The following is a 13395-nucleotide window of genomic DNA, read 5'->3' as shown; positions in this document are numbered from 1 at the left end:
GCACTGATCAATGTAATCTTGCAGATCCTCTAAACTCGCCCTGTTGTTCTCCAGGGTGTTGGAGATGATTTAGACAAATGTTGTTAGTTATAAGACAATTTATAAGTGTATTTGGTAATACTGAAGCTTAATGGAATTTGTTCAAATCTAAACTACCATTCGCTTTAATTTTCCGCCAAAATCTCCGGCGTCTGACGTCAGTTACAACATGAGTCGCTTACCTTGTCCGTCACTTCCGTCACTTACCTCTCACCATGTCTCAGGCGGTTTTGTGGCAAGCGGGGGATCAGCTGTTCGCCTGGGCTAGGAGGCTGCACAATGCCACGACGAGATGTCTGCAGCCCTAGCCATCGGAGGGCGAGGCGTGGATCCTCTCACTGATTGTCCTGGAGCAGTTTGTGGAGGGGCTGCCCAGAGAGACGACACGGTCCGCTGTCACCAGCCCTGGCTAAAGATCACCAACTGGTCAGCGGGCAACTGCCGGTAACTGCACCGAGGAGTAGGCCCCCTGGCCCCGCCCCAGCAGAGCGACCGCCACCCCTGCACTCCTGTCAGGAGTTTTCCTGTATTGCAACTCAGGTCAGAATAAAAACGCTCAGACAGGTTTAACGTGTACACGGGTGAGACTCAGGGAGACTCGCACCCTGCAGTAAAAAATAAATTTTTTACTGCAGAGCACATACACAGAGCACATACAGGAAGAGATACAGGAAGAGATAAAATAGACCGTGCTGCGTGCAGGCTTCCTGTGGAGCACAGAGTGTATGTAACTTCCCCATTTAGGCTTAATACTGAAAGAGCAAACACATTAGATAAAGATAGATAAAGAAATGTACTTTTAAGCATAACATAATAAAAATCCCAGAATCCTAAAAAATCTCTTAACATTCCCTCCTGTTGTACATATGTATATGTACATAGCAACCACTAACAGTGTATCAGCCTACAGCCACTTGTAAACATTATTAGCCAAGACATCATAAAATAGTGGGTTTCGTGAGTATGTTATATCCAAGTGTCTATCTCATTATCACCTTCTTCATTCTGTGACAGGGTGATGGTGATGCAAGCATGAATTGAAGCAGTTACCATTTTTGATACCATGTTCTTCAAACATGGTATGACACATGAAGTGAAAAGACACAATAACAGTATTATAACACCAACAAAAACAAGTCCTTTAATCAGCAGGGACTTCCAAGAGCCGCTTAAAATCCACGTAAGCCAGTCTTCTGTGTTTGTGGCATAGTCTCGTTGTTGTGCATCCCGAAGATGTCTGAGTGTTTTCAGAGCATCAGTCATGTTCGGCAAGTGCACATTATCTGGAATGTATGTGCAACATGTGTTGTTAAAGAGGACACATAGTCCGCCTTTCTCGGCGAGAATCATGTCCAATGCTACCCTGTGTTGCATTACTGCAATGCGCAGGGCATCAATTTCCTGATCCCGTTCGTCGTTGAATTTACATGAAGCATTCAGAACCTTTTGTCTTTCAGTCCAAAGTTTAAATTCCTCTGGGACATCGGAACCCCATATGGAATCATGCTGCTTGAGGTCTGGGGTGCTTCGTCTTTTCCTTGTTGTTGACGTTGATGTTGACGTGGCGTCCATGGTTATCTTGAAAGTGTGGTCAGATATGAAAATGGGAGCGCACTGAGCGCAGATGTTGCTGGTCTTCACGGGCCCTCCAAGAGCGTGTGTCTGTACTGCTTTGCAGTTGGTGCTGTTTCCCATTGGCGTGGATCCGTTCTCTTGGCGGTAGCATAGGCTGTGGCTCAAATTCCCATTGTTTCCAAGAAAGACTGGGAATGATTTAGCCTTACTTCTGTGCTTCACTTTCAGGTCAACCCAGAACCATTCGTCACATGTGCCATTTCGTAGTCCTATCTGGAGAGGTTCCTCATGGTTGACCACGATTCCCTGGAATCGATGCCCAATTGATACCCAAGGCTGGCGTAGCTTGCGGCACACTTTGCTTGAATTATGTCCATTCCCTTCGCATACAAGGTGGCGTATTGTGTCGTTGGGGGCATATAGGAGCAAACATAGCAGTCTTTTCTGGGTGTGCTGTCATGTATATATCAACACCAGGCGTTGTTCATCCACGGGTGAGTGTGGTCTTGTGTCATGTCACGAAGATGTGACTTGTCATGTGTCCATCTTGTCTGCAGGTGGTGGTGTTCAGTGTTAATAAACTCACCAGGAGTGCAACATTAGCCACTAGGAGGACGAGTGTCTTCATGATGACCAGACACACCTGTGACCTCTGATGAGCAGACTACCGGCAAGAAGAAGAAGGCGGGGTATACCCGATCAGCCCTCCCTCCACCAATAGATCACCCACCAGGAGTTAGGGGTGTCAGCGTCTAAACGTTTAGGTTGTCACTCACTTTTTTGCAGTGGCTCTGATGGATCCAAGATGGTCTTTCTGCTATTTTGCAGGCAGTAGGTGTGGTGAGTATCCCCTTGATAAGGACCTTCCCACCTTGGTGAACTCCAATTTTCCCTTTGGAGTACTTTGATCAGGATCCAATCACCTGGTTTCAACCTGCAAGACACTGGAGAGTTGTTTAGAACAATCTCTTTATTTTCAAGTAATTTAGTCATCCATTCGGCAAGTGTAGTTTCTCTTATTGACTTATCTATGGGCTCACATTGACAAAAATGTGTCCCATTGTCTGATCTTATCAGAGTGGGGATGCCATATGTTGGAATGAAATGGTTGCACAAACATTTTGCTACTGAGATGGCGTCTGCTTTTTTTACTGGATAGATTTCTGGCCATTTTGAGAATACGTCTATGATCACTAGAGCGTATTTTGAGCCTTGGCATTCATTTAGCTCAATAAAATCCATGTGGATTGTATGAAAAGGATGAGGTGGTGTGCATTATGCACATTATGTGCATTATGTTTTTGGCAAATCATGCATGTTCCGACAAATTTCTGAAATTTTATCTACCACTCCTACCCCCCCTCCTGTTGACAATAATGCTGCTGATTTGTGTAGGGACTTTGGTAGTATTGGTTTGCCATTACAAGTCATCAAACCACCTTCTAGCTGTGCTCCACAGTTTAACCATTTCCTTTGTTCTGTAGTTGGTGCGGCTTTTCGTTCATTCATAAGCACATCAAGTGGTATTTGCATTGAGGAGTCAGACATTAATATGTCTATAGTTTGTTGTGCTGCTGCTTTTGCTGCTTGATCTGCAAAGTTATTGCCTTTAGTGACCTCTGAGTTGTCTTTCTGGTGTGCAGCACATTTACATAATGCTAACTGTTTTGGCAGTATAAACACTTCCAACAGTGCCTTCAGAAGATTTCCATGTTGCACTGGGTTAGGGGAACAGGCACGTATGACAGCTGTGAGTTCTGCACTCTGTGCAGAGTGTGAGGAAGTTAGTGCTTTTGCTTCTAAAATCGTGTCTACTGTGGTTACCGCATAACCTACACAGTTCCGCCCAAGGCTACTTTTGGACGCTGAACCATCTACAAAGATATTAACGAAACCAGCCTGTGGGGTGCTGTGAAGGTCAGCGCGTGATACAGCATACAGCAATTCTGATGTGTGACAGTGTAAGCTCATAGCTCACAGCTCTAAAACTAGGCATCAGCAAATCATATGCCCAAATCATTATGTGTCACTGTGATCCACAAGTATGATCACAAATTTGTTTTCCAAACTTACTAAGCAAACAAACAAAAACAAAACAAATTGCCTATGGCATCAAGGCTTTTATGTTCATATTAATTGAGTGTAAGCTGCTTTCTTCATTGCAAGTATTTATTACAATACGGTTTAATTCATGCATCTTATCACTGAGTTCTAAATTCAAACTATCTCTTCTGACCCTTTCCAAAAATAATTTCACATATAACAATTTGAGTATGTGTTGTCTGTTCATTAATATAGTTGTCAATCATTTCTGTCATTATTTTGCCTTCTTTTGTTTATGACATGGCGGACATCTCTAAACAATCATGAGTTCAGCCTTCAATTTCAACCCAATTATACCCTGTATTCTTGCACTCGCACTTTCCCAATTAATCTATGCTTTTGACGCTGTACTCAAGGTTCCAGGTTGAGAGAAATCCACCTGTACTGACACACTAAAGCATACAATTAATATCATTATCATTACTTTTCCTAAAACATTCATTCGCTTCATCTTCTTAGAGTTCTGTTTCTCTCTGTGGGCTGTCTTGACACACCACAGGCACACATATTTCCTGTTTTCAGAACAGAACAGAAACAGAACAGAACAGAAATAATCTAGTCTATAAACCCTCTTTAATTCTACTAGCTCTTGATCTAAAACCAACAACCAACAACCAACCTTTATGTCACACTCACACTTCTAAATAGAGCCCTTTCAGACATCAGGAATCATCACACACACTGCCTTTTTTCTCAAACTTCTACTCGTTCACTCACTCCACTATGAACCTTTGTAGTATTATACTTACTAATTCTTTATTATTTTTGTACAGATCACACCCAATCACTCAAAACCTACTACTCAAAGTCAAAATCACTCAAAATATGCTTCCATACGAGTATTTCAGACATGCTTTTCAAGATATATAGAGGTCACTCACTGTACATCCACAGTAATGAATTCAAACTCTATTTATACAATTGTAGTGAGCAAAACCAGCATCTCCATGCGCGTCACCGCTCCTCATTAGCTTGGTAGTGTCCACATATTTATTTAATTCAGCTTCTCAATTTGTAGATTTAGCTGTTGTATACAGGGTTTGGCTCATTAGTTGTTAGTATAGGTTTGCTCTTCACCTTAACAAAGTCCCATCTAAGATGACAGGTTTACAAGCAGGTCAAATGTCTCTATGCACCTGATTAGTGTAGTTATTTCCTTATTTTCTCATATATCATTGTACTGAGTTTGAGCAAACCTTGAGCTTGATTTAGACTACTTTCAACAATCTTCCACCTCACATCATAACTGACTGAGGTGCCTCTTCTTATTAATAGTATGCCATTATTAATGTTATCATTATGTTGTTTTTCCTTTTTTATAACAGCAAGAGTATATTACAATACACTACTTTACTACTAATATACAATAGTATGTTAGTTTATATTTTATTATGTATCCATCACGGGTCTGTGTGAATCTGCAGCTTCACACCTTCCCAAGCTGGAGACATTTGCTTTTCCTTGGCTGAACAATGACAAAGCCGTAATATACCTTATGCATCTCTCTTTTTTTATTTGATATATTTTCGTGTGAATTATCTGGTTTCATGCATTCTATTCATTCTAGGCACGGTCGTCATGCCAACTATATTTCATTGTTAATACCAGTTTACAGGTTGTTAACCTTCCTATTATCATGTTGAATACACTAGATAAGCTCTACTTTAATTTAAGTTAACCTTAATTTAACCTTTTGTTTATTCCACTTCATTCCTCTTTCCATGCTTTAAAATGCAACTCTTGTGTATGCTTTGATTTCTTTTGAGCATCCTTTTCAGTATTTATTTCTCCTTGGAGGGTTTCTTATAATTTAGTCAATGCGGAGGGGCTACATTTTCCCTCCCATGTGGGGGGTTTAGTTTGTTTAGGATTCCTCCATCTACATGCACTAATTTGTCCGGCGCCTGGACATTTTTCTCTAACCACTGCTCGTCAGCAGTGAGTTTTGAAGCTTCATTACCCATTTTAATCCTTTTAATTTTAATACTTTACAACTACACAACTGCGGCACCTTCTCTGGCACGAGAATCGAGAGAGGTAGTTGACACGGCCTTCTACTTTCAAGCTATTCTTGAAAGCGGTGTCATCTTTATGTGATGAAACACGACCTGTTTCTCTCTTTTCACCAGTACTTGGGTGGCCAACAGCAAACAAAATAGTGGAATAGTTCAGCCTCCTTATTGTGCTGTAAAATCAACTTATTCCACCAACAAAAATAAAACAATACAAAAACAAAACAGTACTTTTATACGCGCGCTACCTTTACCCACTACGGGGGAGCTACCAGTCCCAGACGAGCTCTATCTTTATTTTAAAACGCTACCAGCCCCTCTGGGCGAGCCTACTTTACCCACTACGGGGGAGCTACCAGTCCCAGACGAGCTCTATTTTATTTTAAAATGCTACCAGCCCCTCTGGGCGAGCCTAAACGTTTTACGCGAGGTGTCTGAATGTTAATATTCACCTGGTTGCTGATTCACTGCCGGTCTCTCAGGTCTACCTCATCGAACCCCACCGCTGTGGACCACTTATAAGAACGCCAGAACCCGAATTCACGTCTCTGGACTTTATCCTGTACCTAGACAGGAGCTGTCGACAGACTTCAGCGCGGGCTTCTCACGACGGCAGGACTCGATGAGGCTTTCCTGTGGGGTCACACAAAAGTGCTGTGTCCCATCCGGCTCGAAGGACCAAGAAATGTCAGGAGTTTTCCTGTATTGCAACTCAGGTCAGAATAAAAACGCTCAGACAGGTTTAACGTGTACACGGGTGAGACTCAGGGAGACTCGCACCCTGCAGTAAAAAAAACAGTCTTTATTCACAGAGCACATACAGGAAGAGATACAGGAAGAGATAAAATAGACCGTGCTGCGTGCAGGCTTCCTGTGGAGCACAGAGTGTATGTAACTTCCCCATTTAGGCTTAATACTGAAAGAGCAAACACATTAGATAAAGATAGATAAAGAAACGTACTTTTAAGCATAACATAATAAAAATCCTAGAATCCTAAAAAATCTCTTAACAACTCCTCAAATCTGTCCTAGTGACCCTGCCAACCCGGAGCTTAGCGGCAACAGGCACTGCACCCAAGCCACGGGGGGTGGCGCGGGCAGCCGGGACACCTGCAACGGGAGTGTCCACTGATGGAGGTCGGGCAGGTGTTCTGGGCCCAACAAGACATACATTTTAGTAAGGTGTCAAGGAGATATACACCAGACTGTGGTGGACATGGCCTGTATGCAGGCTCTCGTGCATCAAAGCTTGGTTCACCCCGGGGCATTGTTGGAAGCAAAGTGCGGTTAAGTGTGTGCATGGGGACATTTACAAATATCACACAATATTTCACAGTGCAGTTGCATGTAGTGTCTGCGTAGCATTCAGTGGTGACATGTCCTTCAAGGGAGGATCCGCCACCACCAGTGATTCACCCCAGGGGAGATTTCCCACTGGAGCAGTCTTATGATGACACCCTACACTCAGCCTTCGACCAAGTGATAGAAATTGATGGTCACCTGGTGTGCCCTGAAGCCGCGCAGACCTACCCACGCTTTGTATTATTGAACGATAGGCTTTATCAAGTGAGTCCTGACACTCGCACAGAGGAGCAGTACACCCAGTTGTTGGTGCTGAAAAGCTGTCGAGAAATGATTTTCCAGGTGGCTCATTATAACCCCATGGCAGGGCATATGGTATATGATAAATATGGTATATGATAAACCTCTGGGGCAAATAATAGCCCAATTTTATAGGCCAGGCCCAAGCAGATGTGCGCTGATGGTATGCGTCATGCAAGGAATGTTAGCTGGTTAACCAGCTGGCTATCGTAAAAGCACCTTTTCGCCCACTACCATTAATGGAAGTGCCGTTTGAGCGCATTGGCATGGACCTTATCAGGCCATTTCACCGAAGGGCATGCGGCTATCGCTTTGTATTAGTTATGGTGGATTATGCAAAGCAACCCTTGGAAGCAGTGCTGCTGGGCACCATCTCTGCAAAGAGTGTGGTGCAGGCGCTGTTCAGGGGATCTCTTGAGTTGCCATCCCAAAAGAGATGCTGACTGACCAGGGCAGGTCATTCATGTCTCGCACACTTAAAGAGCTGTACAAATTATTGGGCATGAAATCTATTCATAGCAGCGCCTACCAACCTCAGACTGATGGTTTGGTGGAGCAGCTGAATAAGACTTGAATAAGTCCATGGTTCAGAAGTTTATTCAGAAGGATGGATGTAATTGGGATCGCGGGTTAGACCCCACTTAGTGCAGGAAGTGCCTCGGGCCTCCACGGGATTTTCTCCCTTTGAAATACTGTTCAGCAGGAAGCCAAAGCGGCCTGTACAACAGGGGCTAGACTAACGCAGTTCTCAGCAGGAGACAAAGTGCATGTGTTACCCTTCTTCTACCTCAAAGTTACTCGCCAAGTGGCAAGACCCTTTGTGGTCACACAGTGAGTGTGGGATATATCACCTCAGATATACACATACATCACCCCAGCCTCCTTAAAGCGTGTAGAGAGGCTGAAACCAGGAGAGGAGAGAGATGAATTGGGACCAGAGATGCCAAATTCAAACATTCCTGCCTCTCTCCATTGTGATAAACATCTCACACAGGGCCAGAGACTGGATGTTGGTGCATCCAACAGCGTTTTGCAGATGTGTTCTCCCCTCTGCCCACCGTGCTTCGCTCATAGAGCATCATTTTGCATAGGCATGCATAGAGCGACCTGGCGTGGCGTTGTGTTTACGGCCCTACAGGTTACCTGAGCAACAGGCAAATTGTCCAGAGAGAATTGCTGAAAATAGGAGCGATAGAAGAGTCAAACAGTGTGTGGTGTAGCCCCCTAGTTCTTGTGGTGAAGAAAGATGGGTCTGTATGGTTCTGTGTGGAATATCCTTATCCGATGCCCCAGGTCGATGAGCTCCTGGACCGGTTAGGCACTGCTCACTTTTTCACAACACTGGATTTTTACGTAGCTATCCCCACCAGGGATAAAAATAATATAGCAGATACAGGGATATGTAGACCAAAAGTGGGTAGAGATAACACCCCCACAGCAAATCATGTTCTATTTGCACATGAACAAACAGCTATTATTTGTGTTTTTCTGATAGAAATGTGACCAGTCAGGTGACCGTCGTCTCGATCATGAAGAGATTGAAGTTTTCTGCAGGGAGTTGTTACGGAGGCCAGAACTGGACATCATATTCATTCACTACTCTGCAAATGGCTGTGTGCTTTCAGCTGTGGACCTGAGGGATTTCCTAAAGGACCAGGGGGAGGATGCCTCACTTGTTCATGCCCAAAGCCTCATACTCACCTATGAACTTAATGAGTGGGGTACGGTACTAGTAACAATAAATTATAAGATAAATTATAAGATTGAAGAATTAAAATACGTGAAAAATAACAAAGCTTACCTGACAAATATTCAGCTGTGCTAAAGGATGAAGTTTGTGGTACAAAGGAAATTTTGACTGGAAAACACAGTTTGGCCACAACTCAAAGATTCATACACCAAGTCTGACCTGACAACATTTCACATAGATGTCTAATAGGACAGAACGAAATATCACAATGGGATGGGGTAAATCTATATGTATATATTCTATATATATTTATTCCCAGTCTGTTTGAGTGGTGTTTATAAGGTGTTTTTTGTTGCAACAGGTAAGTTTGACAGTGAGGGATTAGCAGTAACACATTCTGGCTAGTGCAAATGAAAAAACAAGGATTGGTGAAGTAAGTGATCAGGTAAGCTGAAGTGTTTCAGTTTACATCAGGGCCAAAGGAGATTCAAGTCTTTATAGAATAGTCTATGTATACTGAGTATACATAGGCTGCTCCAGACTGCTCCTCTATGTGTATACTGTATTTTCCTGGTATCAATTGACTAATCATAGGCACATGGAGATTTATTCAGTCACTGATATAAAAAGAGTTGAAAAGCTGTAAATGAGTGAAGAGGATGCAGTCTACATGGATACATCAGCAACCAGTTAACCAGTTTGATTCCTGGCCAGTCGCATCCCTTCTGAATGTCTTCCCCCTCTGTTTCTGTGCTACAACAAATTAAGGCATTTTTATTATTATTTTTCATTCTAAGAATAAAAATTATGTTTATTTAATACCTTATTTTTTAAACTTTGTTTCTCTTTGCCCATTACAGCCCAGAAGAACAGCTTTATGACTCCCAATGGTTTCACCATGTACATGTTGTCGAAGGAAAACTGTGTGTTTAACCCAGAACACGCTAGAGTTTACCAAGACATGGCACACCCACTGTCGCACTACTTCATCTCCTCGTCCCACAACACCTACCTCACTAAGGACCAGCTGACTGGGAACAGCAGCACAGAGCCTTACATACGGTAACAGCAACAGGGCAGCGATTGCAAACTAGGCTATGTGCAAATACATTTATTAATTTGGTAACCTAATTATTTCACTATTATTGACAAAGGCAGTATACTATTATCATTGTAGGAGAGGTTTGTACTAAATTATTATACTTTAAATTGTCTCACAAAATTCTGAACAAGGTGAATTAGAATGACTGGTTCTGTCTAATCAACCACTTTTTGTAAAAAAAACAAGGATAACACACAAAATGCAGTAAGTACTTGTCAGTCCCCTATAAACAGCTGGAAGGAGTTGTCTGGGCTGCTTAGCTAAGCCCACTGACATCATAACTCAGATCAAGATTAGTGTCAGGAATAGGTGGATAAACTATGTAGTGCTTCTTCACATATCTACTCTGTTCTCAGAATTGTTCTCAGCTGTTAGATCACAGTGTCACATCTTGGGAAGAGGTGCAGGTTCCACCACATCACCCCTCAAAACTCTGGTCACTAGGGTAATGATTCTTTACGTGATCTGAAAGAATCACTGTGAAACCCTAGAAAACCATTAAACAGCAGTGGTGCTTACTTTTGTGTGCACTCAGTGCAAGCTTGCATTAGTCTGCATTAGACTGAGACTTAAACAAGACTATGATGCACTTTTATATAAACTTTGTCATCAATCGGACATAACATTATGACCACTGACAAGTGAAGTGAATTAGGCTACGTTCACACTGCAGGCGAAAGCTCATCAAATCCGATTTTTTTGACCCTATGCGGCCCATATCCGATCATGGTATGACAGTGTGAACGGCACAAATCCGATATTTTCAAATCCGATCTGGATCACTTTCGTATGTGGTACTGAATCCGATACATATCTGATGTTTTAGAAAGCGACTGCTGTTTGAACGGTCATGTCGCATTAAATCCGTCTTTTACGTCACTGACACAAGACAGACAGCAATTATCAGCGCCGGAGAAGCGCCTGAGAAGATATCGGGAACGCTTCCTGGCCATCCAGCGTAGATGTCAGTGAAACTGTTGGGAAGACAGTGTGAACATTTTATTTGTACTGTATAATCTGCAGATTCTGACAGAAATCTGCAACTATCCTTTGAAGCACCGCTCCTCTCTAAAACAGCAATAAGGATCACTATTAGGTTATCTACATTATTATGTAAATAACAAAATAAAGCAAAAATTGGGAAACGTGAAGTCCGAAGTCTTTATATTAAGGGCTATCAGTCAAACAATATTGTTTGCTCTGGGTCTAAACAGAGCGCGTTGTGTGTGATGTCTTCTTTTGCGCATGTGGGCCGCTTTGAACGTTCACACTGGAGCGCGTTTGCTGTCGCATTTTATTTGTAGTGTGAACAAGCAGACAAAAAAATCGGATTTGATCAAAAAATCGGAATTGAGCATTAAGACCTGCAGTGTGAACGTAGCAAAGTATCCTTGGACAAGATACTAACCCCAGAAATTCCCCAGATCTCAATCCAACTTTGGGATGTTCTAGACAAACAAGCCCAATCCATTGAGGCCACACCTGACAACTTGCAGGACTTAAATGATCTGTTGCTAAAATCTTGGTGCCAGATACTGCAATGTGTCTTCAGGGGTCCAATGGAGTCCTCAACAGGTCAGGGCTATTCTGTGAGCAAAAGGGTATAAACACAATATTAGGCAGGTGGTCATAATGTTGGTGTATATGGGGTGATCGTGGCTCAAGAGTTGGCAGTTCGTCTTGTAATCAGAAGGTTGCCAGTTCGAGCCCCAGCTCCGACAGTCTCTGTCATTGTGTCCTTGGGCAAGACACCCATTGCCTACTGGTGGTGGTCAGAGGGCCTGGTGGCGCCAGTGTCCGGCAGCCTCGCCTCTGTCAGTGCGCCCCAGGGTGGCTGTGGCTATAATGTAGCTTGCCATCACCTGTGTGTGAATGGGTGGATGAATGAATGTAGTTTAAAGCGCTTTGGGGTCCTTAGGGACTAAGTAAAGCGCTATATAAATACAGGCCATTTACCATATATACCTGGGAATTTGGTACTGTTAACAAAAGTTACCATTGCCATATTGACAAATGAACCCACATGCACAAGTTTTAACTAGCTGGCTAACCAACTCCATGTTGGCAATTTTACTTTAGTGTAGAAATATTTGTACCATGGCATTGTTCAGCATTATACATAAGTTAAAGTCATGGCTCATTATAGCTGGTGAGTTAATTTGGCAAGCCAGATAATTCCCCTCACACATACTTTTACAAACAATAACTTGAGCAAACAAGATACAGTTAGCCAGCTAGCTATAACTCAGCTATTCTGCGTGAATCTGATGGTGCACCATTTGTATTGTTTACTGATGAAGTAGGTGGAAAATGGAAAATGTCAGATAGCTGGCAAATATTCCCTGTAAGCAGGCATGGAAGTATTAACTAACATTAGCCAAAAGAATCACAGATATAAATTTCCAAAAGCAATCTCTTCTACAAAACACTATATAGCCATTTTGCTTTATGTACTTTGTTATAGGATTTGATGTGCTTAGAACAGTCATTTGTTGATGTTACATTTGTCCAAAAATAATTAAATGCCATATTTTTTTAAGTTACTTTAAATTTACTTTACTTTAGAAATATGTAATAAAAGGTGTTTAAGATGTAATTTTTTCTTAACCCAAGTTTACTCACGAAACTTGAATTTTTCTCTTAGAGCTCTAAAACATGGTTGTCGGTGTGTGGAGCTGGACTGTTGGGATGGAGACAAAGGAGAACCAGTTATCTATCATGGACACACACTTACTTCCAAAGTGCCCTTTGTTGAAGTAATTGAGACTATCAATGAGTATGCTTTTAAAGTGAGTACTTTAATGTAACCAAGAGTCCTCTGCAGAAAATGAAATCTTACTGTAGAGATTGCAACTACTGCAGATATCATTGACTGACTTATTACAGTAGTGTAAATATATTAGAGGGTTAACTAGCTAATTGGAGCCTTGAATGTGTTCTAACAACCAACCATCAGCTGCAAAGTAATGCTCAATAATCAGATTGCTTCCTGTGTCGATGCTGCTTTAGTCAACAGATTGAAGTCCACAGATTATAGAATTCTTACCTTGATTACCTGACATTAAAGAGACCACAGTGAGCCAAAAACAATTCTTCACACCATCAGCAGAAGCTTCAAATGCGAACACTGTGCTGACGTTCTCAATTTTCAGATATGTATATATATATATATTTATATGTTTGGAACCATTATGAATGACTTCTAGAAGCTAGTTTTGCTAGTCTGAATGCATCATTAGTGATGGTAAATATATGTTTGTCCATTCTGATGA

The 13395-nt window shown here is 42.2% G+C and overlaps 1 protein-coding gene across 2 annotated transcripts in view; it reads left to right on the top strand.

Moving 5' to 3' along the window:
- LOC116326478 (1-phosphatidylinositol 4,5-bisphosphate phosphodiesterase delta-3-A-like) overlaps nt 1–13395 on the top strand; it is a 65953-nt gene that overhangs the window by 35522 nt on the left and 17036 nt on the right. For both annotated transcript variants that reach the window (XM_039616718.1, XM_039616717.1), the window contains 3 exons: nt 8827–9052; nt 9882–10083; nt 12768–12912. In XM_039616718.1, the coding sequence (XP_039472652.1) occupies nt 8827–9052; nt 9882–10083; nt 12768–12912 (573 nt within the window). The remainder of the gene's footprint in view (nt 1–8826; nt 9053–9881; nt 10084–12767; nt 12913–13395) is intronic.

The sequence above is a fragment of the Oreochromis aureus genome, linkage group 8 (genome assembly GCF_013358895.1).
Source record: "Oreochromis aureus strain Israel breed Guangdong linkage group 8, ZZ_aureus, whole genome shotgun sequence".
Lineage (NCBI taxonomy): Eukaryota > Metazoa > Chordata > Actinopteri > Cichliformes > Cichlidae > Oreochromis > Oreochromis aureus.
This window is presented reverse-complemented; position numbering and strand designations above follow the sequence as displayed.